Source organism: Dromaius novaehollandiae, chromosome 7 (assembly GCF_036370855.1).
Source record: "Dromaius novaehollandiae isolate bDroNov1 chromosome 7, bDroNov1.hap1, whole genome shotgun sequence".
NCBI lineage: Eukaryota > Metazoa > Chordata > Aves > Casuariiformes > Dromaiidae > Dromaius > Dromaius novaehollandiae.
Genome location: NC_088104.1, coordinates 35515205 through 35538582, shown reverse-complemented (window position 1 = coordinate 35538582; position 23378 = coordinate 35515205). Strand labels below are relative to the sequence as shown.

At 39.2% G+C, this 23378-nt stretch overlaps 1 protein-coding gene across 6 annotated transcripts in view; it reads left to right on the top strand.

Annotated features, from left to right (window-relative positions):
• Positions 1-252: 252 nt before the first annotated feature.
• The window catches only part of BOLL (boule homolog, RNA binding protein), a 41106-nt gene continuing 17980 nt past the window's right edge, over positions 253-23378 (top strand). For 3 of the 6 annotated variants that reach the window (XM_026104331.2, XM_064515167.1, XM_026104175.2), the window contains exons 1-5: positions 257-717; positions 11484-11624; positions 14798-14889; positions 17314-17368; positions 20304-20379. In XM_026104331.2, the coding sequence (XP_025960116.2) occupies positions 502-717; positions 11484-11624; positions 14798-14889; positions 17314-17368; positions 20304-20379 (580 nt within the window). In that variant the 5' untranslated portion in view covers positions 257-501. Of the gene's footprint in view, positions 718-5895; positions 6037-11483; positions 11625-14797; positions 14890-17313; positions 17369-20303; positions 20380-23378 lie in introns of those variants that run through there. The other 3 variants (XM_064515168.1, XM_064515170.1, XM_064515166.1) reach the window with 2 other exon arrangements.

Sequence of the window (23378 nt, the reverse complement as noted above, 5' to 3'; positions counted from 1 at the left end):
AAACATTTTAAAAAGGAAGGAAAAATATTCCCTAATCACTCACACAAGCACGGTAAGTGATTGTATAAAGCTTGATTCTAAATGAAACATTAATACGGAAAAATCTTTTCATGTTACAAAAAACAACTCCAGTTTAAGTCAAGTGGGGAAAGATAAGCAATCCTTTTTATAGATCAGTGCTTTGAGTTCTTGTCCTTCTTACTTATCTAATAACAATTAAGAAATAGTAGAAAGTTACAGAGAAAAGGACCTTCTCCATAGAGTTACTTGAGATCGGATAAAATATTCTATGTAATTATAGAATTAGATTGTGTTGCCCATTAAAGTTTGCTGGGCTTATTTCTCTAAAATTGAATAATAACTATGAGAAACCAAGTATCTAAAATAGCACATCAAAGTCTCAGGTTGCAAAATGTACTATTCTCATCTCTGTAACTGGTACTTTACAGTTGCAATTCTCATTTTCACCATTAAATTCCATATTAATTTCAACCAACTAACATGGAAAGTAATTTAAATCATAATGTACAGAAAGAGACCAAGCATATCCTTTTCTCCTTACGCCCAGCTATCTTCATCTTGTTTCTGTTCTCTTTTGACTCCTATCAGGTACTCAACTCAGTTAAAGGACATCATTTCTTGATACATTTCATGACCATCCTGAATTGCTTCAAGTTGGGACTGCAACTCCAGAAGCTCTGCATTCACAGGACAAAGGTAGAGAGTGGGATGGTATATGTCCAATAATATTGAGTGTATACAATATATACTCCATATACAGTTCTATACAGTATAGAATTTCTTCTATACAAAAGACAAGAGGAAGTAAAGGGCAATTATTTTATTTCTGTGTTCAACTATTCAGAATAGTGTTTCCAAACAATAGCAATTATGTTATGTTATACTTTTCACTTTTACATGGAGAATTTTTGAATAGCAGATAGTAGAACAAAAGCAACAGAAGTACACAGTAATTCAGGCAAGAATTCCTCCATAAATGTGATATACCTGCTAAAACAGAAGCAGCTGTCTTATCTGAATGTGAGAAAAATGCATGTAAGGAGTAAATTACCAATTGCACAAAAAAGGAGGGGGAGCAAAGATATAATGGACAACAATAAAATGGTTTGGCCCTTTTAATGTATTCATGTGTGGCATTTTCCTTCAAATCATTGAAGTCAGTGGAGAGAAAAGCTCCTGACCTTTCGAAAGACTGAACCCACAACACAGTAAGGAAAATTACAACATGACTCTTAAAAATTTCCCCAAGTATAGGGAACATATTAGCAACATCCTATTTACAGTGAGATTCTTCTTTACCTCATTTTTTTTCATTTGGCATTGTCTAAGTACCTGGAAATATAATGACATTCAAAGAATCAAGTTATAAAAGCTGGAATCAGAGCCATTTTGTCTGATGACCATCAGATGAATTAGGAAATGAGGTAGCTCTTTACCTTCTAAGAAGACCTCTTTAACATGATGGGAGTGTAAGGTAGTAATAAATTGCACTTACATCCATGTATCTCTATACTTCCAAACCAAGCAAGGTTTGATACTTTTTTCCTTGCAAGTAATTTTTTCCCCACTTTTGTTTCATAGTGCATGTCAATTGTTTACAGTCTTTTCTACTCATTTATTTGTCCGCAGAATTTTATATTCAGTTCAATGAACTATGTAAAATATAGTATTATGACAACTGCAAAAGAATATTGAAAAAATGTAATTTATCAACATCAAGTTCAGCATTAATCTTTTGTTTGGATAAAGGAAACACAGTAGGGCAAAATGAGAGGAAAAACCAATCAAGTCTGTCACACTAAGTTAATGTAAATCAGGAGTCTGATCATTTCCTCTTCCCCCACCTAATTGGAGATCTATTAACATTTCCATGTGACACATATCTATGGTGTCTTGTTGAAGTACTACGCTTTTATAATACATAAAGGAATCAGATTTCTCAGTAGACTTATTTAGGTTTTCATATTAATAATATAATTATCAGATTAAACAAAGGGCTCCATACTTCAAGAGCAGGAGTATCTGTTGTTACTCAGGTAAGAGATATATCAACATGTACAAATATTTACTAATCTGGCTTTTGTAGTATAATTCTTTCATTTGCTAGGGACATTTAGGAAGGGATTGATAATCTTTAAAATTTGACTCATAATGGGCAAATATGGATGCTACCACACTTGGAAGAACTTTTCCAATTTTGACTCTTTTAACAATACCATGTTTTAGCTGTGACAAGAAGTTCCATCAGCAGTGGAACTGGTAAGCAGCCGTTTCCAATATTTTTTTTTCCCCCTTGAGGACATGTAAAACAAAACACACACAAACTCCTTTACAAGTAATGCATATATTCTGAGCTCTGAAGTGAGACAGAAGGATGCCAGTCTCATGTAGTGACTCCAGTAACCTATGTCATGCTGATGACTACTTTTGGAAAATAAAATATTTTTAAACAAAGCTATAAAATCTAAATACGTCTTAAAATTTAAAAGGTATCTCAAGTTGTTCTGATACATTTTGAGCTAAAATTCATCTACGATGGTGTTAATGTTCTGCAAGGATGGACTGAATGAGGATGCTTGGGTTATGCAGTCACAATTACCACCTGAGGGAAACAGTATGGGGAGAACAGTCCAGCGTACTGACCGCCAAGTCTTCTGTTCCTCTGGGTCATCCATCACTGAGGGTGGGGAAAATATGAGACGTGACAGAAATGAGGAAATCAGTTCTCAGCATAGTAGCTGGTCAGTCTGACAGAGCCTTGGGAAACAGGCTGAAGCAGAGCTTGACAGAAATGGCTGCAGGGGCTAAAGAGGCAGAAAATACCAGTGTGGCAGTCGGACAGGGAAAGGGGGCCACAGACAAGAGGACGAGCATGAGAGTATAATTAGGGCATTCAGACACAAAGTGGAAGGCACAGACAAAGGGCAGAGAGAATGGTAAAAAACTGGGGTGGAGACAGAAGGCGTCAGTGCTCCTTTAGAAGGGAGATGTGCAGAACTAAAGTGAGAACGGGAATGGTGTGGGAAAAGAGCCTGTACGAGGGGAAAGTCCTATCAAAGAAATACACACCCACCCATTTGAATGAATGGAAAACTTCCCGGAAATGAGTCATCTCCTTCAGCATTTTTCACGTGGCACTGGCCACATTTTTTTCATTCAATTGTACTATTTAGATGATTACCATAATATGCTTCTAAAGACTATATAGCTACTCTCTTAGAAGGTCTCCTCAAATTCCTTGAACACCTAGAGCTCTCATCTTTTTGGTTGTTCTGGATAAGGCTCACAATGTATTTCTATTCAAAAGCTCCTAAGAGAAATTACTGCATACATCTTTATAAATTACAGGGGTTTTTTAATACAATCACATTCTATGCAACAGAGACAGAAGTCAATCTTTTAGTTACATCCTATGAGACATTTTTATGAAATTGAGAGCAGGAAGGAACTAATCTTTCATCAGGTGCAGCCTGGTTCCCCTTGTCTAATAAAAATATATTAATATATTATTCCCATGAAAAGATCTTAAGATGCTGGTAGGTAAGCTAGCATTATTATCTGCATTTTATGGATAAGCAATAGAAGCAAAGGAGGTGGCATGTCTTTCCCAAGGTCGAGCCATCAATCAGTGAAATAGTAGTCTGTTACCAGACCCATGTATTACTCATAAAATCATCCTTGCCTTTTGGTGCCTTTCCCCTCCCAAATCATTTTTCCCCTCTTTTACTCTCTTGCTTTTCTTCAGTTAATCTTTCCTTGTTTAACGTCTCACTTTCTCTTCTCTGATCTCTCTCTGACCCTATAAAGAAGGGACAAAAGGCAAGAGCTTACAGGAACCAGCACAGTCGGACTCTTGTGTTTGTCCAGCACTGCCTTTTAATTTGTGGGAGAGAGCACTAGGAGAGATCACTTCATGCTGCGTGTGTTGCTGACATGCAGAGTCAGGAAAAACTGACACACTCCTGACTTCCTTTGAGAATGACTTCCTACGTCAGGATGCTAGTCCCTTAATGAGGCAGCCCCACAGTGCCACGACAGCCCCGCAACTTTTCTTGTAATATTTAAATCCTGTATGCATGGCATCATTTTTTGGCAGCTCTGCTTGCAGTATTATTAACTTTGTAGATGTTTTGGCTTTTCAGGTTTTCAGATTAAAAATCATCAGAATAAAAAATAGATCAGTCTCTGTCATTTATATGCAAAAATCCTATTTTTGCCACAATTGCCTCATTTTCAATGTAAGATGTTCTAGATTTAGTTTTGTAACCTGAGGAGGAAGTGTAAGGTAGAAGCTCCAGCAATTAAAACTATGCAAAATACACTCATGTCACTGATTATTTCTGTATTCTTTCAGCTGTTCTGACTTTGAATTCCCCAACTCGTAATATGAAGCACATGAAAGACTTGGCCTATTCTGCTATACCGATCATTAAAGCGTAGTGCTGTTCTTAGGATAAGCTTTGTTGCTGTGTGATGAATATTCATAAAAGTAGGTCAATGAATACAACTCAGCAGAATTCTGTATTTAAAAATAACAATTATTTCTTTCTAAGAATCTCATCAGCTCTGCTAAAGTTGCTTTTATTCTTACATAGTTTTCTCAGAGAGCTAAAAGAATCGCTAGGAGTTAAACATTAAACTGTTCTATATTACGGACACAGAATTAACAGTATGTCTCTTTTATTCAGTTTTTAAATTCACTGTGATAACAATAACATTGCAGAAAGTGGTAGATGCTGAAGCAACACCAGGCAGGTAAGAAACAGTGCAGGATCGCACAAGGAAGGACAGTCCGGGACTGTGTAAACCGAGCGGGAGTTTCATGACGTAGGCTATATGGAAGGTGCTCTCAGCTGTAGGCTGGCTCCATAGTTTGTATACAGCAGATTTAAGCAAGACACAAAGATATGAATTCAGCTAAAATATATTTTGTTGCAGATATTACCCAGATAAAATTCCTTTAAGTTTTTATTTTAAAGCACCCCAAAAAAGGTAAAATAAGGAAAGTAACCAGTGATACATTGGCTCTGTGGTCACCCCGAGATTGTACCTCAGGCGGCTCTGACCTGGCCTATGCATGTCTGATCACTGGAAAACAGCTCTCACACGGGGGAGCTGCTCCAGCCATGCACTTCTGCCTGCTTCCAGCTGTGGCCGTCAGCAGCTCCGCGCAGCACCGCGGCCATCAGACCAAACGGCCGGCAGAGCCCTACCTCGCAATGCCGTCGGCTGTGAGCGACGCGTCCGAGTCGCGGCTGTTCCGCCGCGGAGCTGCTTTCGGGGCAGTCTGCACGTGCCCACTGCGTGAAGTGCGGAGCTGGGAAGCCGTTCGTCGTGCTGCTCATTAAATGGCAACACGAACGCTCCGGCTGACCGTCCCCCAGCTGCGAGGGAGAGCCAGCCCGGGTCCCCTCGGCAGCCGGCCCGGGCACCACCCGCGGCCGCGCCGGCAGCCGCCGCAGGGCGCCGAGGTGAGGCGGGCGGGCGCTGAGTGACAGCGCCAGCAGGTGCCGGCCATGGCGGGGGGCGCCCGGCCGCGGCGGGGCAGCGGCCGCCCGGCCGCGGCGCTGCGGCCGGGGAGGCGCGGGCCGACCGCGCCGCCGGGGTGGCGGTGCCGGGTGGGGGGCGGCGGGGGCTCCCGCCGGCTGCCCCTGGGAGGGGGCACCGTGCGGCGGCGCCCGGCGAGGCGGGGGCGGCGGGGGGCAGCCGGGTCCCTCCCGGGTCACTTTCCGGCCGGCCTCGTCCCTCAACCCTGGTATCAACCTGCGCCTCGCCCCGCTCTCCCCGCAGTGCCGCCCCCTCCCCGGGGCGCCGGCGGTTGGGCTGCTCGCTCGCCCTCGCCCCCGCCCCCGCCCGCTTCCCGGGCCCGCCCGATCGTCTCTCGCCGCCCGCCCCTCGCGCTCCGCCGGCGCTCGCGGGCCGGGCACGAGGCCGCCGCCGCCGCCGAGGAGCGAGACGCGTGCCGGGAACGTGCCGCGGGGCCGCGCCCGCAGCCAGATGGAGCCCGACGGCGCGGTGAGGAGCGGGCCGAGCGGGGCGGGCGTAACGGGGGCCGCGGGGCCCGGCGGGGAGCCGCCCCGGCGGGAGGGGAGCGGCGGGGCAGGGCTGGGCAGGGCGTCCCCGCGCCGCGGCCCGTCCCTCGCCCTCAGGGCCGAGGCGAGGGCGGCCGCGGGCAGCGCCGGGCCGGGCGTGCCTTTCCCGCCAAAAGCGCGGGGGGCGGGGGGAGGGGCGGCGGGGGCGGTTGGCGCCGCCTCAGGACGTCGCGGCTGCCGGCGCCTCGCCCGCGGGGCCGCCGCCGTCGGGGCCCTGCGCCTCTGCCCGTTGCCGCTGAGGGGGGCGGCTGCCGCGCAGCTGTGGCTGCGCTTTGGGGCACACGTAGCTGCAGAAGCAGAGCTGTGAATACCTGGGAGACGCTGGGGTCTGATTTGTGGCGTTACAAGATACTGGCCGTAAAAAGAGGGAGAAGTGTATCACAAGATGGAAAAAATCGCCTGGTTTTTGTAGCGTGTAGTTTTCTGACCACGGATATATTCAGCATGAAAACAAAAATTTGTCGATGGTAGGAAAGAACAGCTGCCAAGTGTGCGAAGTTAGGCATAGTAAATTTGTTGGATTTATGTATATACAATATTGAAAAAGTCAGGTGATGAAAACTTGTGAGTTTAAAAAAACATAAATGTGCAAATGATGGGGCAAGTGATAGGACCTTAGCACAAAGATCTTTTTTATCTGTTTTCTTACTGCTACAGTGGCATTGAAGCGTGCAAATGCCACTTAAGATAATTATCAAAACAGAAGTTTTAAAATATGTTGGTCATTACTGTGTAGGGGAATTGATAATTGATATGTTTAATTCTCCATTTCTTCTATTTTTTTTGTATAAGACACTTAAAACTCTTAAGACTCATGTAGGAAAGTGAAATTGGAGATCTTTGAGGTAAGGGATATGTTTTTGCTGTGGTGTCAAGAGTTACTTTCTTTTGTAGTTAAATTCTGATACTCTATTTCTAAAGACAATTTCCAGATAATTGCAGAAATAAAATGGTGTTTCTGTTTTAAGAGATGAAGAAAGTAGCTTGCTTCGTCATCATCAGAGTTGTTCTCTGCAGTAGACTTTTTCTTCCAAAGCTGTCGGGACTGTGGGTTTATGATTGCTCTTGGCATGCAAGTTGACACATCCAGTGCGGCCAAAACAAGATCCAGAGAGCGTTTAAGGGAGCTCTCCCTGTTTCTCAATACTGAAATAGCTTGTAAAGAGAGAGTTGGTGGCAAGCGGAGGGTAGGACGCTGTATTTTCCACGTTACTGCTATCTACTTGAGACTGGTGAACTTAATATATTTTAATATTTTTTTTGAATTTTTTTTCCTTTCTGAACTTTGCAGGAGACCGAAAAGTCATAGGAAAGACTAAGCTCAGTGCAGATAGTGTGAGGCACACAGCGCTCCCATAACAAGGGGCTGAGGATATTAATGGCGAAGTTTGTGCCTGCGTACCACAGGCAATGCAAATGACTTTCTGAGGAATATTGTACTTGTGATACAAGTAGATCACCAGGATCTGAGTTCGAGAGGAAGTTCATGCACTCTAAGTATTTAAAATTTTGTATTATGATGCTGGTTATCTTACTGGATTTGGACCTGGTTGTGAGAGAGTCTCTCGCTTGCAAGGTGCCATTGCGACAACAGAGATTAGGTGTAGAAAGAAATACTCTACGTTAAAATGTAAAATGCTTTTTTTCTTCAGGTTAGACAGTTATTGCTGAAGTTACCAAGTTTTGTTCATTACTAGTCCAAAAGATGCAAAATCACTTAACCCTCAATGAATGGTACTTGTTTTTTCTAATCTTTTGTCACATGCTAGTAGTTGTGAGTTTTTTACACAGGAGTGCCAGAGCCACATGCAGCTGGAAGTTGCAAGGATAATTCAGAATACTTCACACAATTCTGTGTGTGCCCTGTTCTTACTTTTTTCCATAGGCATCTGGTTTTTCACTGGTGTCAAAATTCAGTGGACCACATGGGTCTTTGGTTTGACGCAGTATGGTTGCTCTAATGCAGGATTTATGTTATGTCCCTTATTATGGGATTCAGATTTAATATAATTTTTGCACAGAGAAAGATGATCACTCCCGAACAGAACATTGTATGCTGTTTGAAATTGTAAACAGATTTTAGAAAGCAAGCCAAATGTTATTTTAGAATTTTTGGATGAGGCCTTTAAATTATCCTTTCTTGAATCTGTAGATGCTGGGAATAATTTATGGTAGTAGGTTAGACTTGCCTAGTTTGTGCCAGGTTAGTTTGTGAATGATCGTCACAACCAGTGAAGATTTATAAGCTGTAGTGTCAGAGTCTTTACTGGTACACAGAGACAGATTTGGAGCCACTGTAGTCCGCAGTTCGTGGTATCTCCCTCTATCTAGGTATATATATATTGCTGTTTACATTATTTCTTCTTAGGCTCATTGACTGTTGAATATCCATCAAATTTAGCCTTTCCTCAGTGTATTTAATTGGCTTAGTGTTGTGACAAGATTTGTATCATCTAAAAACATCATAGCTAGTCACAGATGGGAAAGGAAATAGTATAAGTCATTGTTGTTGCCTAGGAACCCAAAGAGCGGTGGATGGATAGATGAAATAGGCCCTCTAAGTAAAACACCCATCAGTTCAATGTTCCTTACTGCATCAGCTATGTTTTTCACATTGAATCTGTCATTTTGTCAGCAACACCTCAGCTAGGCTGGTGGAAGAGGCTTAAACTTTTGCTGTATCAGTATATTGGTTTACTTCAGCCTCTGTACACGTTGCAGACTCCTTTAGACTTTAAATGAGTATTAAACAAGAGGGTAGGTGAGAAGCACTGTTCTGCATCTTCTCAGAAGGCAATTTAAAGTTACCAGAGAAGTCTTCTCCATTCTTCTTGGTTATCTAGAGGTTATCTAGATAGAAGTTGTGGTTATCTGTTGATAAGACTGTTAAATTAAGAACCAGCCGGCTGTTATTCAAAACCCAAGCGTGGCAGAAAGACTAGATTGCTCGAGTCCCAGAGAATTGGGAGTTGTTACTTTGATGTCATCTCCCCAAAAGCTTTATCAAAACAATGAAGTTTAATTTTAGAAAGATTTAGTGAACTCACTCAGGTAAATGTTTCTTCAGCACAAGGTCCTATCCGTTCTGTTCTTGTGGTTACTAACTCATTCCTCTAGATGGAGAAGCTGAACACTTCATTTGGTAGCAGGTACAGGACCAGCCTGCTGCTAGCTTAGAGGATTTAGTTATTTATTAAATAATTATCTTTTTATATTGAAACACAGTGTTTCATTCACATTAAGAAGCTTAATATTCTTGACTTTGTGCTTTTAATTACTGTGGGATAGTATTCCCTGCAGGAGGAAACATACTTTCTATTGAATAGTTGAGGTTAAAGATTTGTATTTTTCATCTGCCCCAAATGTGCACGTTTTAGTAAATTTGGAAGGAATTTTCTTTCCCAAAACTAAACTGGTGTGGACTAAGCTAGACCTATGGTCTTTTAGGTATCCAAAAACAATGATATCAAAAATTAACCATAGTTAATAAGACTAATTCTCAAGTAGCTATGGAAATATCAAATAATTCTAGAAGGGCAAACAAAAAGACAACTTTTTTTCCTAACCTTTCTTATCATAGTTGATCTTTCCCTTTCTCCCTGCACTGTAACTGTCTGCCTTAAGCCTTCATTTTTGTGTGTGTTCTCCCAAAGATAAGGGACTTGTTTTTATCCAGGAATGCTTAAAAGCAGAGATCAGAAAATGCTGCTCACAAGAGCAAGGTGCTGTCTTGTGAATAAATGAGACAGATAAAACTGGAAAGTAAAACAGTGTAAATGAATGTGAGATTCTGTGAGAAGACCCATTTAAGAAGACTTAAATTTCTGTTTTAGTTTCCTGTGGAAAACTTTCGCAGAGTTTCCTGTGGAAACCAGAAGATAGGATACTGCATGAAGTGGAAAGAAGTTTGTATTAGATGTAGTAGCTTTCTAATTTTAAAACATGCTTTCATGTCTCTTGTCTTTTGCTTCTCAGCTACAAATTTTAGCAATTGTGCTGTGGTAGGAAAAAACATAGAATCCTTTCAAATGCAGTAAAGGAGCCCAAGAGCTCCAGATTCTTAATTCTATCTTTTATTATTGTGCTTACTATTAATCTTGTATCTGTAGCTCATACCAGCTTGTTGTCTTTCACTTTGGCTCCTTCCTTAGTTGTACTGTCTGGAGTACTGCTGTCCAGAATTGGTATGGGAAGGGGAAGGAGGAGAAAGGATTGGCTGGTTTCATACACATGGTGGAAAGTGTTTTTTTATTTTTCATGGAAAATACTATTTCAGGTTGTTAAGCAGGTAGCAAAGTTGTGCAGAGTAAAATCACATTTGAGAACAAATTTACTCTTTCTCTTCCAGTACAGAATCCAAGTAAACTTGAAAGTTTACTTGTGTGCAGCAAAAATGGTCTTGAAGCCTCTACTGCAATTTTGGTTAGAGAAGTCAGTGTCCAGTACTGGGTGGCTGCTTTGCAGCTGTTGTCTCAAAGTTAGGGTTGACTGCCTAAGGGCAGTATAAGTAGTCTGTTCTGAAAAGATTTTTCCAAGGAAATATAATATTCGTGGTTCATAGATGTAAGCATGGTGAAAGTTAAAACATCAGGCAGACTTCACTAATATTTTCATGAAGTTCCAAACGTGCTGCATTCCTTTCCCCTACTGGGGCAAGAGCATTTGGTTCATCTTTTGCAGAGAGAATTTCCTTTAGGGTCACTTTGTGCTCTGCGTGTGGACCAAGTGAGTCTACTGAATTGGAGGACTAGTCCTCCACTGCATTTCTGGTCAGATGTAAGGAGCTCCTGCCCCCTTGTTGGTTTTGTGTGATGCACTTATCGGTGCTCAGTGCGCAGAAAATCAAGCCTTACCTGCTGCAGCAAACAGAATTTTATAGATGTATGTTTGGAGATGTATATTCAAAATGTTTGAGCTGCCCAATTGTATTTGACTTAGAAGAACCTTTCCATATAGGCTTAAAGTGACTGCTAATAGCTATAATTTAATCTGAAATAGAAGTCATAATTTTGGCTTCATACAGCAGGGTGCTGTGCAAGCATAAAAATAAAATGAAGAATTGGGGATTGGGCCCTAAACACCTAATTCAGAATGGTGTTAAAAAATGAGTCAAATTTCAGGCTGTGCAAACGGTGAGTATTCTTATTCAAAAAGTTACTGAAATGCTTAAAACTAAGCTCATATTTAAATGCCTTGCTGAAGTGGATAATGAATAAAAATAAATGTGGTTAATGTTCACAGCTGTACAGCATTTGCTTGCTTCCCCAAAAATGCCGTATGTTTTCTATTTAGAATTTTTTTTTTATTTAATGGCTTATATTATGTAAGGTATTGAAAATATCTTTGAAAATATTTTCTTTCAATTAACAGGCCACAAATCAGACGCAAACAGAATCTCTGTCTCCATCTCCCAACACTGTGTCACCAGTGCCTTTAAACAATCCAACCAGTGCCCCAAGGTTTGGAACAGTTATTCCTAATCGCATCTTTGTAGGAGGAATTGATTTTAAGGTATCTTTTTTACTAATTCTGCTTCTAACTGATATTTTATAACTGTAAATTTCAATAGGAACAATGCGAGACACAAATGATCATATGTGTGTTTGTTCAGGCGATAAGTGGCTTTCACTGTAATGTTTCAATTGATAGCAGAGAATAAAGCTTTAAATCTTGATTTACCTAATTTTGCCGCTAAGTTGACTGTTTGTACCCCAAGCTGCTAGAATTTACTGATATGCCAGTTCTTTCGAAATGTTTATTCTTTTCAAAGAAATCCTTTGTGATAAGCAGGTCTAGTAGCAACATACATAGAATTTCTTTATTATGTATAGCATTTAGTGTAATTTAATAAGCTATAAACACATTTATAGATTGCATACATAAAAAATATCAGTAGCTTTGGTTTGTCCATCACTTTTCTTTCTGTTCGTGCAAAGAAGAAGCTAAAAAGTGTGTATTCTTCACTTTTCATAGAAATTTTTCTTAAAAGTAAATATTTGTTTTAAATACTAAAGTTTCTCTGGACAATTTGCTAGTACTGATCTTAACTCTTAGACTGTATGTGGCTTTTCATATGTTCTAAAAACGTAAAATAGCAGCAAATAGTGGGCCATTCTTACATTCTTCAGTCATTTTGAACATTTGTAGTGAGATATGCACCAGACCTTTACACCAGCTACTCTCACTTTTCTTTCTTACAGCTTTAGATAATGAGTTTAAAGTCTCTGACTTTTACAAAATGTTTTTGGTCCGCTTAGCTGTTCCTTTGTGCCCACCAACAATATCTTCTCTGCCTTAATCCTCCTAGGCTGAGGATCTTTTGAGCACTGACTCAGATGAAGAGGAGAAAGGATTACAATTTACTCAGACTGTCTTACATAAATACAAGAACTTCCAGGATCATCTGGCTTATTTGGCTGAGGCAATTCAAATGGAGGTTTTCATAGATCAAGAGCTGTTCTACAAGGTCTTCGGTGTATTTGGGCTTTAGTAAAGAGGCACAGTATCTCCTTGTGTTAATAGTAAGCAAGTTACTAGAGCTGTAAAAAGACCTGTGTCACTCTGTTTTGTCTTCGCTGCAGTTAAAAAGGTTGAAACGTTATTTTGCATAATGTGTTAGTATTCTTGTTAATCGTTACATTTACTGTGCATTCTGAGGGTTCTCTTAACTTTCTGGTTCAGTTGCTAGAAGGTCAAAATCTGTTAAGAATCTTCTTTGTAATTTTAGAGACACAGGTGTGAAGCATGTGTGTTTGTATCTATAAACTTGAAGAAGATAATTTCATTAGGGAAGGAAACAGAAGAGATGAAACCTCTGTAGTCATTTTAGCTACCTTTCCATTTATTACAACTCAGATGTCTTAAGTTTTTGTTCAAATGTAGGATATGTATCTGTCAGTCTTGGATTGCTTTTTGCCAGAAATCTGATGGCCAAAGAGCATTGTTGTTTTTTTTTTTCTGTATTTTTCTCCAAAGGATCTTGTTCAAGTTAGCTGAAAAAAGTTCAAAACTAGATTATAGAGTGTTTGTGTGCATGTGCGAGAGAGTGAGAAAGAAAGAAAGGAGAGAGTGAGAAAGAAAGAAAAGTAGACACTTCTTCCCCAAAAGCAGTCTGGTTTTCAGTCTTTTATCTCTTTTACCATTTTGCCAGACACTTCAGTTTGGCTCAGCACCGTAGCAATGATTCCTATTTGTGACAGAAAGCATCCGGCCTCTTATTTAGAGAACCCTTCACAATTCTGTTTAGGTGTCAAGCATGATTGTCCATTTAGGAGAGTAGTTCTGGACTCCATTCAGTATTTTTTAACTTTTCCATGGTTGATAGTTGCTTGGGGACTGGTGCAGGCAGTTTCCAAGGAGAAGAGATGATTACTGAGCTTTAATGAAACACTGAAGTACATTTTGCCTGTTCAGATCCACTCATGTTTGTTGTTACTCCCCATACTTTCAGAGCGGGTGTGTATTTTCTAATGTTACAATGGAAATTGGGATCAGTAAGGGAAATTACAGAGTCTTCTACCAACAGTGCTTTCTTTTGGACTAAGAGCTTGCAGCATTTGAGGGGATTTTGTTTGGTTCATTTGGTTTGTAGTGGTGTTTTTTTAACCCTTCTTGCTTCTCAAATTCAGATAAGGCAGATAAGCCTTGGATGCACAAGAGAAGATTTTGCTGAATTGTATACATACATTTAAAAACAATAAAAAATAAGCTACTTAGAAGTACAGCAGTGTTTCTGGTATACTTCCTTAAAACAGTGAAACATGTAGATGAATATAGAAGTTGCTTGAGGCATATAGAGATCCATGCACATCAGCATGCTTCCTTCCAGCATTAGCTATAGTATTAAAAAAGGACCATGCAGAACAGAACATTAAAATCCATGGTGTGGTATTCAAGAATATGGTGCCCTAAACACCACGCTAAGCGTTGTTAGGGAAAACTAGTTCACAGAGGGGAGAGGAGTATTCACGTAGTCCAGCTGTGCATTTGCTTTGGGTGCTTACATCAGGAACAGTTTCCTCCAAGGGCATTCAGCTCATTCTCCATTAAAAGCACCTCTTCTTGCCTGATTTGTGATGGGGGCTTCTGTATGGGGTTCTCTCCCTCTCTCTCTCTGTGTGTGTGTGTGTGTGTGTGTGTATGTATGTGTATGCAGGGTCTTACATTTAACATACTTTAGATAGAAGGATCACAGTGTTTGGCACAGACTTACTGACTAAGTCTCTGTGATTTAATTATTTTCTTTTTGTGTGACCTGTGCAAATTCTTCGTAGAAGCCTACGTACTCTGCTGTTTTGAAGCTTGAGAACATTACAGCGATGTGCTTCATATTGTAAACTGTGTTCTAGTATATCATTTATAGAAACTAAAATTCAGATACAGCTAACTCGGTTCTGTAATCTTACCTGTAAAGGAATAGTTGTTATCTAAATCCACTAGCATACAAATTTTATTATTTTAGTGAGTTTCTAGCATTATTGCTGAATATGAAAATGGAAGAATTAAAAAGTGAGGTTGTTTTCTTGTTCCCTTGCTGTGACATATGAACATGCTCATTCTTTTCTTCCACACAAATTGCATCAAGGATTATAATTAGTTTGTGGAAAACTGTATTCAAAGTGTATTCGTTGATTGACTATGCAAACCAACATTTTTTCTTTTTTTCTCTTGATTTACTTCACTAGACTAATGAAAATGACCTAAGGAAGTTTTTTGCCCAGTATGGCTGTGTGAAAGAGGTGAAGATAGTAAATGACAGAGCTGGAGTATCAAAGGGGTTGGTATAGTAGAGTAAGCATGTTGTAGAAATTGAAAATATAACAGAAAATTGACTGACTGTAGTAAATTGAATAAGACTTTCATAGTTCAGAATATTATTATGTCATTGATAGTCCCAATTATTCTGTACATGCAAAAATCTGCTCTTAAACATCTACATATAAATGCCTTTTTAACTTGCCTAATCGTAAAACTGTATAGTTATATCATTATTATGTAAGATAAAGCTTTGTGTAACTAGGAAAAATGTTAATGGTCCTTCCTGATATATTTTTTTTTAATAGCAATAATAACTTAAACAGATAATCCCAGAAGGGTAATGTCAGTATTTAAAATACATGTTTTTACTTCTGAGAGCCAGTGTGGAAAGATGTCTGAGAATGGAAGAAGAGGTGAGAGACGTGATTGTGGTGGAATACAGAGGAAGAATTGGGATTACTTCGTGTGAAGATTTTGGGGACACGAACACAGGGGACAAATCTGAGAATGAAGGAGAAGGAGACTAAGACTGGGAATAAATAATGAGAAGAGAGAAAGGCCAAAGAGTAAATCTGGAGAAAGATTAAGGCTGGTTGGGGAATAAGGTCACTGTTAGAACCCAGGAAATGGTGAAGGAAAGTGAGCAGTATAGGGAACAGTACTGTAACAGAAATCTAATGGAAAGAGAATTGAAACAGAAAGGAATGTGCATGAGAACTTTTACCTTTAAAGTATGTTCTCTTAGTTCAGAAGAGCTCCTCAGAGCAGAAAGCTCATGCATGATGTCTGTATCTCATAATTTTAGTGCTGGCAGCAGTTAATTTGTATCAGTAAATTGCACCCTGAGCTGCAGGTTTTACCTTCACAGAGTGTACCTACATGGCATGTTCCCACGACCATTAATCCTGGTCCCAGTTGTGTGCCCAAGCCCTTGCTAAACCCTTTTGCTAAATTCAAAACAGTATTTGAGACTTACAGTATATACATCCATACAACAAAATAGTCCAAGAATATCCAGTTATTACACAGTCATGGTTGCCAACAGGCACTTTGCAGTAAAGGTGTCAGAAAATAAATGCTTTCAGTGATTCTTTTTTTTAACTGAAATTCAAGCACAAGCTTGATAGGTTATGTTTGACAAGTGATTTACAAAATTTATTCCTCAGTTTCTGTGTAATTACATCTATTAATTTATTGTCCACATAGCATATAGAATGGAAAGTCTTTGTAGGTGAGAGCCCAAGTTAGGAAACTAACTTCTGTGGTCTTTGGATGTGGAAAGGTTTCCAGATTTGGTTAGAGAAGGCAATATAGCAAAGACTCAGAGGTTTAATAGTATAGCTGGTCAGAGTGTTACTGAATCTGTATACTAAAATGGACATGAAAATGCTCACAAGGAAGGATAGCATGAATTGCGAAATCTGATCTGCAGGCTGGAATGACAGAGGCCTTTTTGGTAGCTCCTGTAGTCTGACCCTAAGAAATGAGCACACAAACCTAAGAAATCATGCACACAAAATCATTAAAAGGTTTTGTGAAAGGTTTGTTGAAATTTAGGAAGTTAAAGCTAATTTTGAAGAACTCTCAGATTTTTTGTAGGTATGTGTTAATCTCACTCTTAATGGAATAATAGATTATCTGTTTTTATTAAACACTTCTATTTTTCAATTTACTACCACATTCATTGGCATAAATTTTCCCAGGAATGAATTGAGGGGTTTGGGTGCAGTAGGAGTTCAACATAGGAATAGCCTGTTTGATTTTTTGCAGCAGTTAGAAGGGATATGGTGAAAGACACATGCTATGTCATAAGGCGTAAGACTACTTTGTCCTTGAGTGCACCACAGTACTCTTGTTTAATGCTAATCATGTCATATGCAGGAATAATTTGCAGATGAACACTATCTCTGCACTGCTGCTTTCTCTGAGAACCCAATTTAATATACTGGGTAGTATTTGTGGAACTGTGGAGCATTCACAGATATCACTGAAGTTGATGGGAGCTGTGCTGTGAAGATATGAAGTACTGTATAATAAAAGAATTATATTCTAAGTGTCTCATCTTGGACACCCATAACTAATGAGAGCCTTGGATCAATATATCTCTTTGTCTAATAGAAATGAAGGAATTAAAGACATACAGACATACACTGGATCGTGAAGATAATACAGAACATTTTGAGTAGCTGTTTAACTGAGCTACTCATTCACTGCATGGGAACAATAGTACATGATCAGGTACTTAAACATATCAGAAGGCAGATTATAACAAGGATGTGAAGTTAGGATTGCAGTTGCTTTTACAGTCTTTATTTTTAAATAACTGATTTTTTTCCATCAGTTTACTTTTTTAGTGTCATTTGTACAATATATAAGTATTAATAGGCAACATAAATATGAAAATACAAACTCCAGAGGCTTAGCTCCTATAATTTTTATTTAGGTATGGCTTCATCACTTTCGAAACCCAAGAAGATGCACAAAAGATTTTACAAGAGGTAAGTAGTGTTTCCTGTTACGATTATCTCTTAAATTAAATACTTCATTTCACGTTAGACACTGAGTAGCTTGGTCCTTTGTTTGCCAGATTGGATTTGAAGATCAGGTAAGGTTGGTCATTATGCCTTCTTCATCCAAAGAGAGGATTTATGCTGAGATCTTCTGGAACTAGAGAAGGGACTTGCTACTTCATAGTTGAGCTCTAGGCTTTGACAAACATTCTTTGCTTTCTCATCCTTTACATACTGCGTAAAGTAGTTGTTCTAGTGCATGCTAATTCCTCTTTATCCTTCACAATTGCTTTAGTTTGTTTCAGTAGAAAATTCATCACTGCAAAGATTTTGTGGGGAGTTGGGAAAGATGACTGCTGTCTTTTATTCTGACATGTTTGATTGTGAGAGCTGACGTTACTCTCCTCAGGAATAATTAGATTCACTTGAGAAATCTTAAACAGTGAAGTTCGTTTTGCGTCACGCAATTGTTGCTTCTACACTTAGCTAGATTAGTGTCTTAATGTTCTTTCTAGAACCTGTCCTGAGACGGGGACATAGTTTAGCTCTTCGGTTCTTCATTTTTGAAAATCTGCATTCCATGGCCTGATTGGAATTGATTGGATAGGTCTATCAGTCAGGACCTATTTATATACATGAAGCTATCTGGAGGAAAAAAGACTGGAAAATAGTACCCAAAACTTGTAAATTGTCCTTTCCCAAAAGTAAAGCTGTTCAGAATGTTGAAAAATTGAGCCAGCGTTGAAATTTCACATCTTAAAATAAATAAAAAATTAAAAGTTGGGACATTTTAAAATGAAATCTTCATGAGTGCTTTTAAAAAATATGGTTCTATGGAGCTAGAAGAATAGAGAAGGAAAATAGGAGAGAACTTCCCAAGTCACCTGTATTTCTTCATCAGTTTTTCTTGTCAGTCTTATCTGTGAATTAGGAGAGTACCAGTGATTGTGAGGACCATTTTGAAAAAGGTTTAGCATTTTTCCTCTATTGTGACTGGAAGGCTCTTGCATGTGAAGCCTTATTGGTGCCTCATTCAATGATACTAATACTTTTTTTTATCTACTGAAAGTATCCTGACTTAGACATCCTACCATTGTATCACCTTTTTCACCAATGCATCATACTGCTATCTCATATTCATTCTACAATCAATTAGTATCTAGGTCTCTCTCTCTCAGACATTTTCAGTTGATGAGTTCCCAACTTTTAATAATTTATTCTGCTTGAAATGAATGATCTTCCATTTTGTAGTGTTGAATTTCATCTCGTTTACATTACTCGCGTCTTCAAGGTCATCCTGTACTTTTTGGATGATACTCTGATCATTCTTTGCATTGATTTTTGCCTCCTACTTTTGTATTGTTGGTAGTTTCTTCAGAATTTTCTTGTTTTATGTTGCAGTCTGTGATGAAAGTATTAAATTGGATAAGTCTCAAGAACAGACCTTGAGGAGTTTCACCAGCATCCTCTTTCCAGCCAGATACTATCACTTCTAATGCTACCTCTTCCCTTCACAACTTTTCCTATTAATCCCCATTTTCTCTAGAATCACTTGTAATTTCTCATGCAGTGCTGTATTAAATGTTTGAAAGTCCATAGAGATTAGATATTTCTCTTAACTGAGAATCATATATATATATATATAGGTATGTATGTATATAAAGGCAATCTAAATTCTGATGGATCAGATCAGTGAAAAGAATTGTGTTGGGAAGGGTCTTCTTATAGCCTGTGTTGGGAAGCGGTTTGACTGAAATGTGCATATCTTTCAAAGGGTTGCTCTGTGTGTATCAGGTAGGTATGTTTGCCCTAGTTAATACTTTTTTATGAAGACCCAAATTCAACACAATAGTTTAGCCTCTTCCTAATTTTTAATCCCGAGGGTGGGACTTTGCTTTACACACAGGTGTTTAAATATTTTGCTAAATTGGGCCCAAACGAAGAAAGTATTTTGATTATCTAACTATTGTCCTTTTGTTGGATGAGATTTCTAATTGTATTTCTTTCTATATTCCTCTTAAAGTTGAAGTCATAAATTATCTCCCTACTGAAAACACTGTAATATGGTAGTGTTTTGCATACGTTCTCTCTTATGTAACTATTCATGGAAGCAGACCTTATCCTTTTAGGTTTTACAAAGCAGTATTAAAGAGATTTTGACAGCTAAAAAAAACCCCTTATTTGCCCTCTTTCTTTCCATTATATTAGCAAGTCGTGTGCTTATTTTGAGTTTAAAAACAAAGGCAAGATTTTTGTTTTATTTACAGGTTGTACATGACATTCGGTTTCTGTTACATGCAAAAGGATTAGAAGAGAATGTAGTTTTACTGTTTAGTTCTTCTGCTGTACTTTAACTTTACTGGTATATTTGTTATAGCCTGCTTTTATATTTTGTTAGCCTGGATGCAAGTAAGTTTCAAGGCAGTCCTAACAGAATATGAATATTTCTACATTCAGTCCTTATAATCTGGTCCTTTCCGTATAATTATTTGTTGCTGTCATCTTTTGTAAAATATGTCACAATCATGACAAATTAAATTTAATCTTTATACTTGAAATTGTTTGTATGTGTGTTACACATAAGCTTTTATAAAAGCACTAAATACATGATTGCTTGAGGACAAATGTAAAACAATTATAGTTATCCATTGTTAGTCAGGAGGCTCCATTTGGAGTAAGCAATATTTGAAATTACTAATGATTACTTTTGATTACATGAAATCTAAGGTTAGGATAGAAAAGGGGCTATTCCAGTTTTTTTGTTTGTTTGGGGGTTTTTTTTGAGGTACACTGCAAGTAAAAGGCAGGGGAGGGGTGAAACCTGCTAGCTGGCTTATCTACTTTTGATTTTCATTTCTCGGATGCCTAGATATATGCAGAAGATACAAATACTGAATGCCTTTTTTTTTTTTTTTTATTCTAGGCTGAAAAGCTTAATTATAAGGATAAGAAATTGAATATTGGTCCAGCAATAAGAAAACAACAAATAGGGATTCCTCGTATGTATTTTCACTTACATTTGTATGCTATGTATGTAAGTGTGATTATGAATATAAATTTTTAACCGAAATGTGCCCGGTCTTGCACTGCATTAATGCTGTGCATGGCATACGCTTAGAATAGTTGCTAGGGGAAGTAAATACATACCAATGGAAATATCCTAAGAAATAGATGGTCTTTGGTTCTTTTGTCTCTTTTAATGTGTTCTTCACATCATTGCTTGGAAAAAATTATTTATCTAGGAACAAGCTGAATGGAAATTTCTCTCTCAAATGATAGCATGCCACTTACAGTTGCCAGGCAGGGCCTTAAATCTAGACTCTTAGAAAGACTGTCCTCACAGATTCTACAGGATAAAGAGGGTTTTGCTGGTTGGGTGATTGGGCTGATACTGATTTTTGACAAGCAAAATCTGCCAGGACTGTTGCACAGTAAGAACTGTAAGGAATGGGTGATCACAATCACTACTCAGTTCTTAGAATTCTTTGCTGTAAGGTAATGGCTATGAGCTCCTTCTCTGGCAAAGAACTACGTAGGCTGAAGACTCATTTATATAAGAGGAGTACTGATAAGTTTTCTTTGTCAGATGGCTGTTCTTTATTTTGGGTAAGTATAGTGGTAAGGTGTTCTCCTGGGGGAGAACTTTGTATTGTACAAATTTTCTTCTAGAGAAGATGCCCTCCCCTCCTACCAGGGGCTGTTTTACTTCTGTAATACACTGCTGAAAATTCAGAATGTAGATCACTAGTTTTTAATATCTGACAGTTTTTTGACAGAGCTGTGCATGCTGTTTTGTTATTCTTCAGTAAGGGCTATATATCTAAGGGCTATATATCTGAAACTTAACTTGTGCTTCAGTATTTGCTTTTGGTATAGCTTGAAAGAGTTGAAATAAACCTTTGCTCATCTTCCAATTGAGGGACTATACTGAAGAATTTTAGTTTAATTTTAAAACTTTCTTTAGCTGTTGATACTGTCACTTTATTGATGAGAAACAGTCCATACGTATATTAACGGTGTTGGTGTAGACACATTCTTCACTCAAGACAGAAAATACTTCCTACTCGTTTCTCCTCCTCATAGTATGGGTATGCCCTTCTTCCTTGTAAGCACATAAGGTAGCGTTTGCCCAGGGGAAATGCAGCACTTTGTTCCAACTGTATAGTTTCTTTGTTTTAGGAATTATTCAGCATGATCTCTGCTCTGTCATCATCATGTTGTACGTGTTTTCTCCTGTGCTTTGCTTCCCTGTCCACCTCTGACTTGGACTTTTTCATTGCATTGCCAGATTTTTAAGTCTGGTGGTGCTTCCTTCCTATGACTCTCATGCTGAATGTGTGTATTGATTAGAAGAGGGGCATATCACTGACTGTGCATTTTAAGTCTGGGACCTAAGGGAACGGGGGAAAAAAAACCTTCAAAAACATATTCTAAAGGCAGCTACTCTGGCCTCTTGAGATCTCTGTTCTTGTAGTCAGCACCAGCTGGCCCTGTTTGAGTCTGCCACCTCTTGTTCAAGCCTAGGATAGGTATGTGGTACACAATCAGATTGGCATCTAGGAGCGTATCTCAGGATCTGATTTCAGTATATTTGCTGTCATGCTTAGCCCACTAACCTCATCACTACGATACTTTGTCTTACTGCGGCTCCTTCTGAGGCTTGCGAAGCCAGAAAACCTAGAGTCGTAAATATCACTGTAGGGCTGGGGCTCTATTGTGTTTAGTAGAGTTGAAGGATAGTTCGCTTAGTAGTCTAATTTATTGCTGTTTTCTCCAGCCCTACCAGAATCTAGCACCTGTCTTCCTCTAATACTAAGTTTTGCAGTATTCAGCTCTGTGTCATTACGTTACCTTTCGTGCTAAGATTTGAGCATGTTGGGAGGATCACTATTTTCATAATTGGCACCATGTAGGTCTGACATAAAAATAGAGTATGTTCTACCCAGTGACTTTTTTTTTCTCAGCTCAGTCACCAGCAGTTACCTAGATTCATTGTGAGGAGCCCCTATCCTTTGTTGCCTCTGCAAGTTGGACTCTGCAAGTATATGAGTTTTTCCTTTTCCTGTATCCTCCACGATGGTCACAAATGCAGGCGTAAGAATCAAGACAGTGACAGATTGTATATCCAGGCTGTGACTGGTAGGCACAGGCACTATTTGTTTTACATATCTCAGTGGGAGCAAGCACCTGCCCTAGGTTGTGATCAGATATCTTAAGCTTCAGTTTAGGCGAGTAGGAATAAAGAAAAAACAGTCTTCAGTGTTAGGTATCTAATATCTCTTGTCTTTTCCAGATGTGGGTAGAAAATCAATGTTCAAGTAGTGCTGTTCTTCACAGGCTTTTGAATAGTGCCTTTTTGCCTTCTTCTTTTTTTTGAATTTTAAGGGTTCCAAGGCTACCACCCAGCCCTTCGGGAAATTTTCCAGATTATGGAAAAGAGGCCTCCAGTCAGCACACCTGTGGTGGTTGTGCTGTTTCAAGTTGCCCAGGCAAGAGAAGACAGCAACTGAGAAGGAGAGATTTTATGCCACTTCTCCTGTTCAGTGCAAGTGGGGGCAAAAAGAATAAAAGTCTGTCTTGACTTGGAAAAAACAAACTTTTTCAACCACAAGTTAAAGTTGAAACTTTTGACTCATACCATGGCACCCAGAGTTGAAGAGAGAGCCATAAGAGCATCTGCTTTTCCTTTACTGTGGGCTGGGAGCATCAATAGAAATCAATCAAGAAAATGAGCATTCTAAAAACTGAGAAGTACGAATCAAACCTGAACAACTAATTGTTATGAGCTGGGAGAATTTTAGATAGCTCTACCTCTCCCAGATTGTTTTATTTTTCTGTCATGGTGGGTTGCTGGGTTTGATGGAGCCTGTTGCCTTTCCATTTGCAAGGGAGATCTTCAACAGCAGCAGAACGTTCTGTGCAATGTTCTTGGCATAATGGACAGGATCTTTGGCCGGGGGATCCTGTTGGTTTCTCCTCATTTCAAATACCGATAACT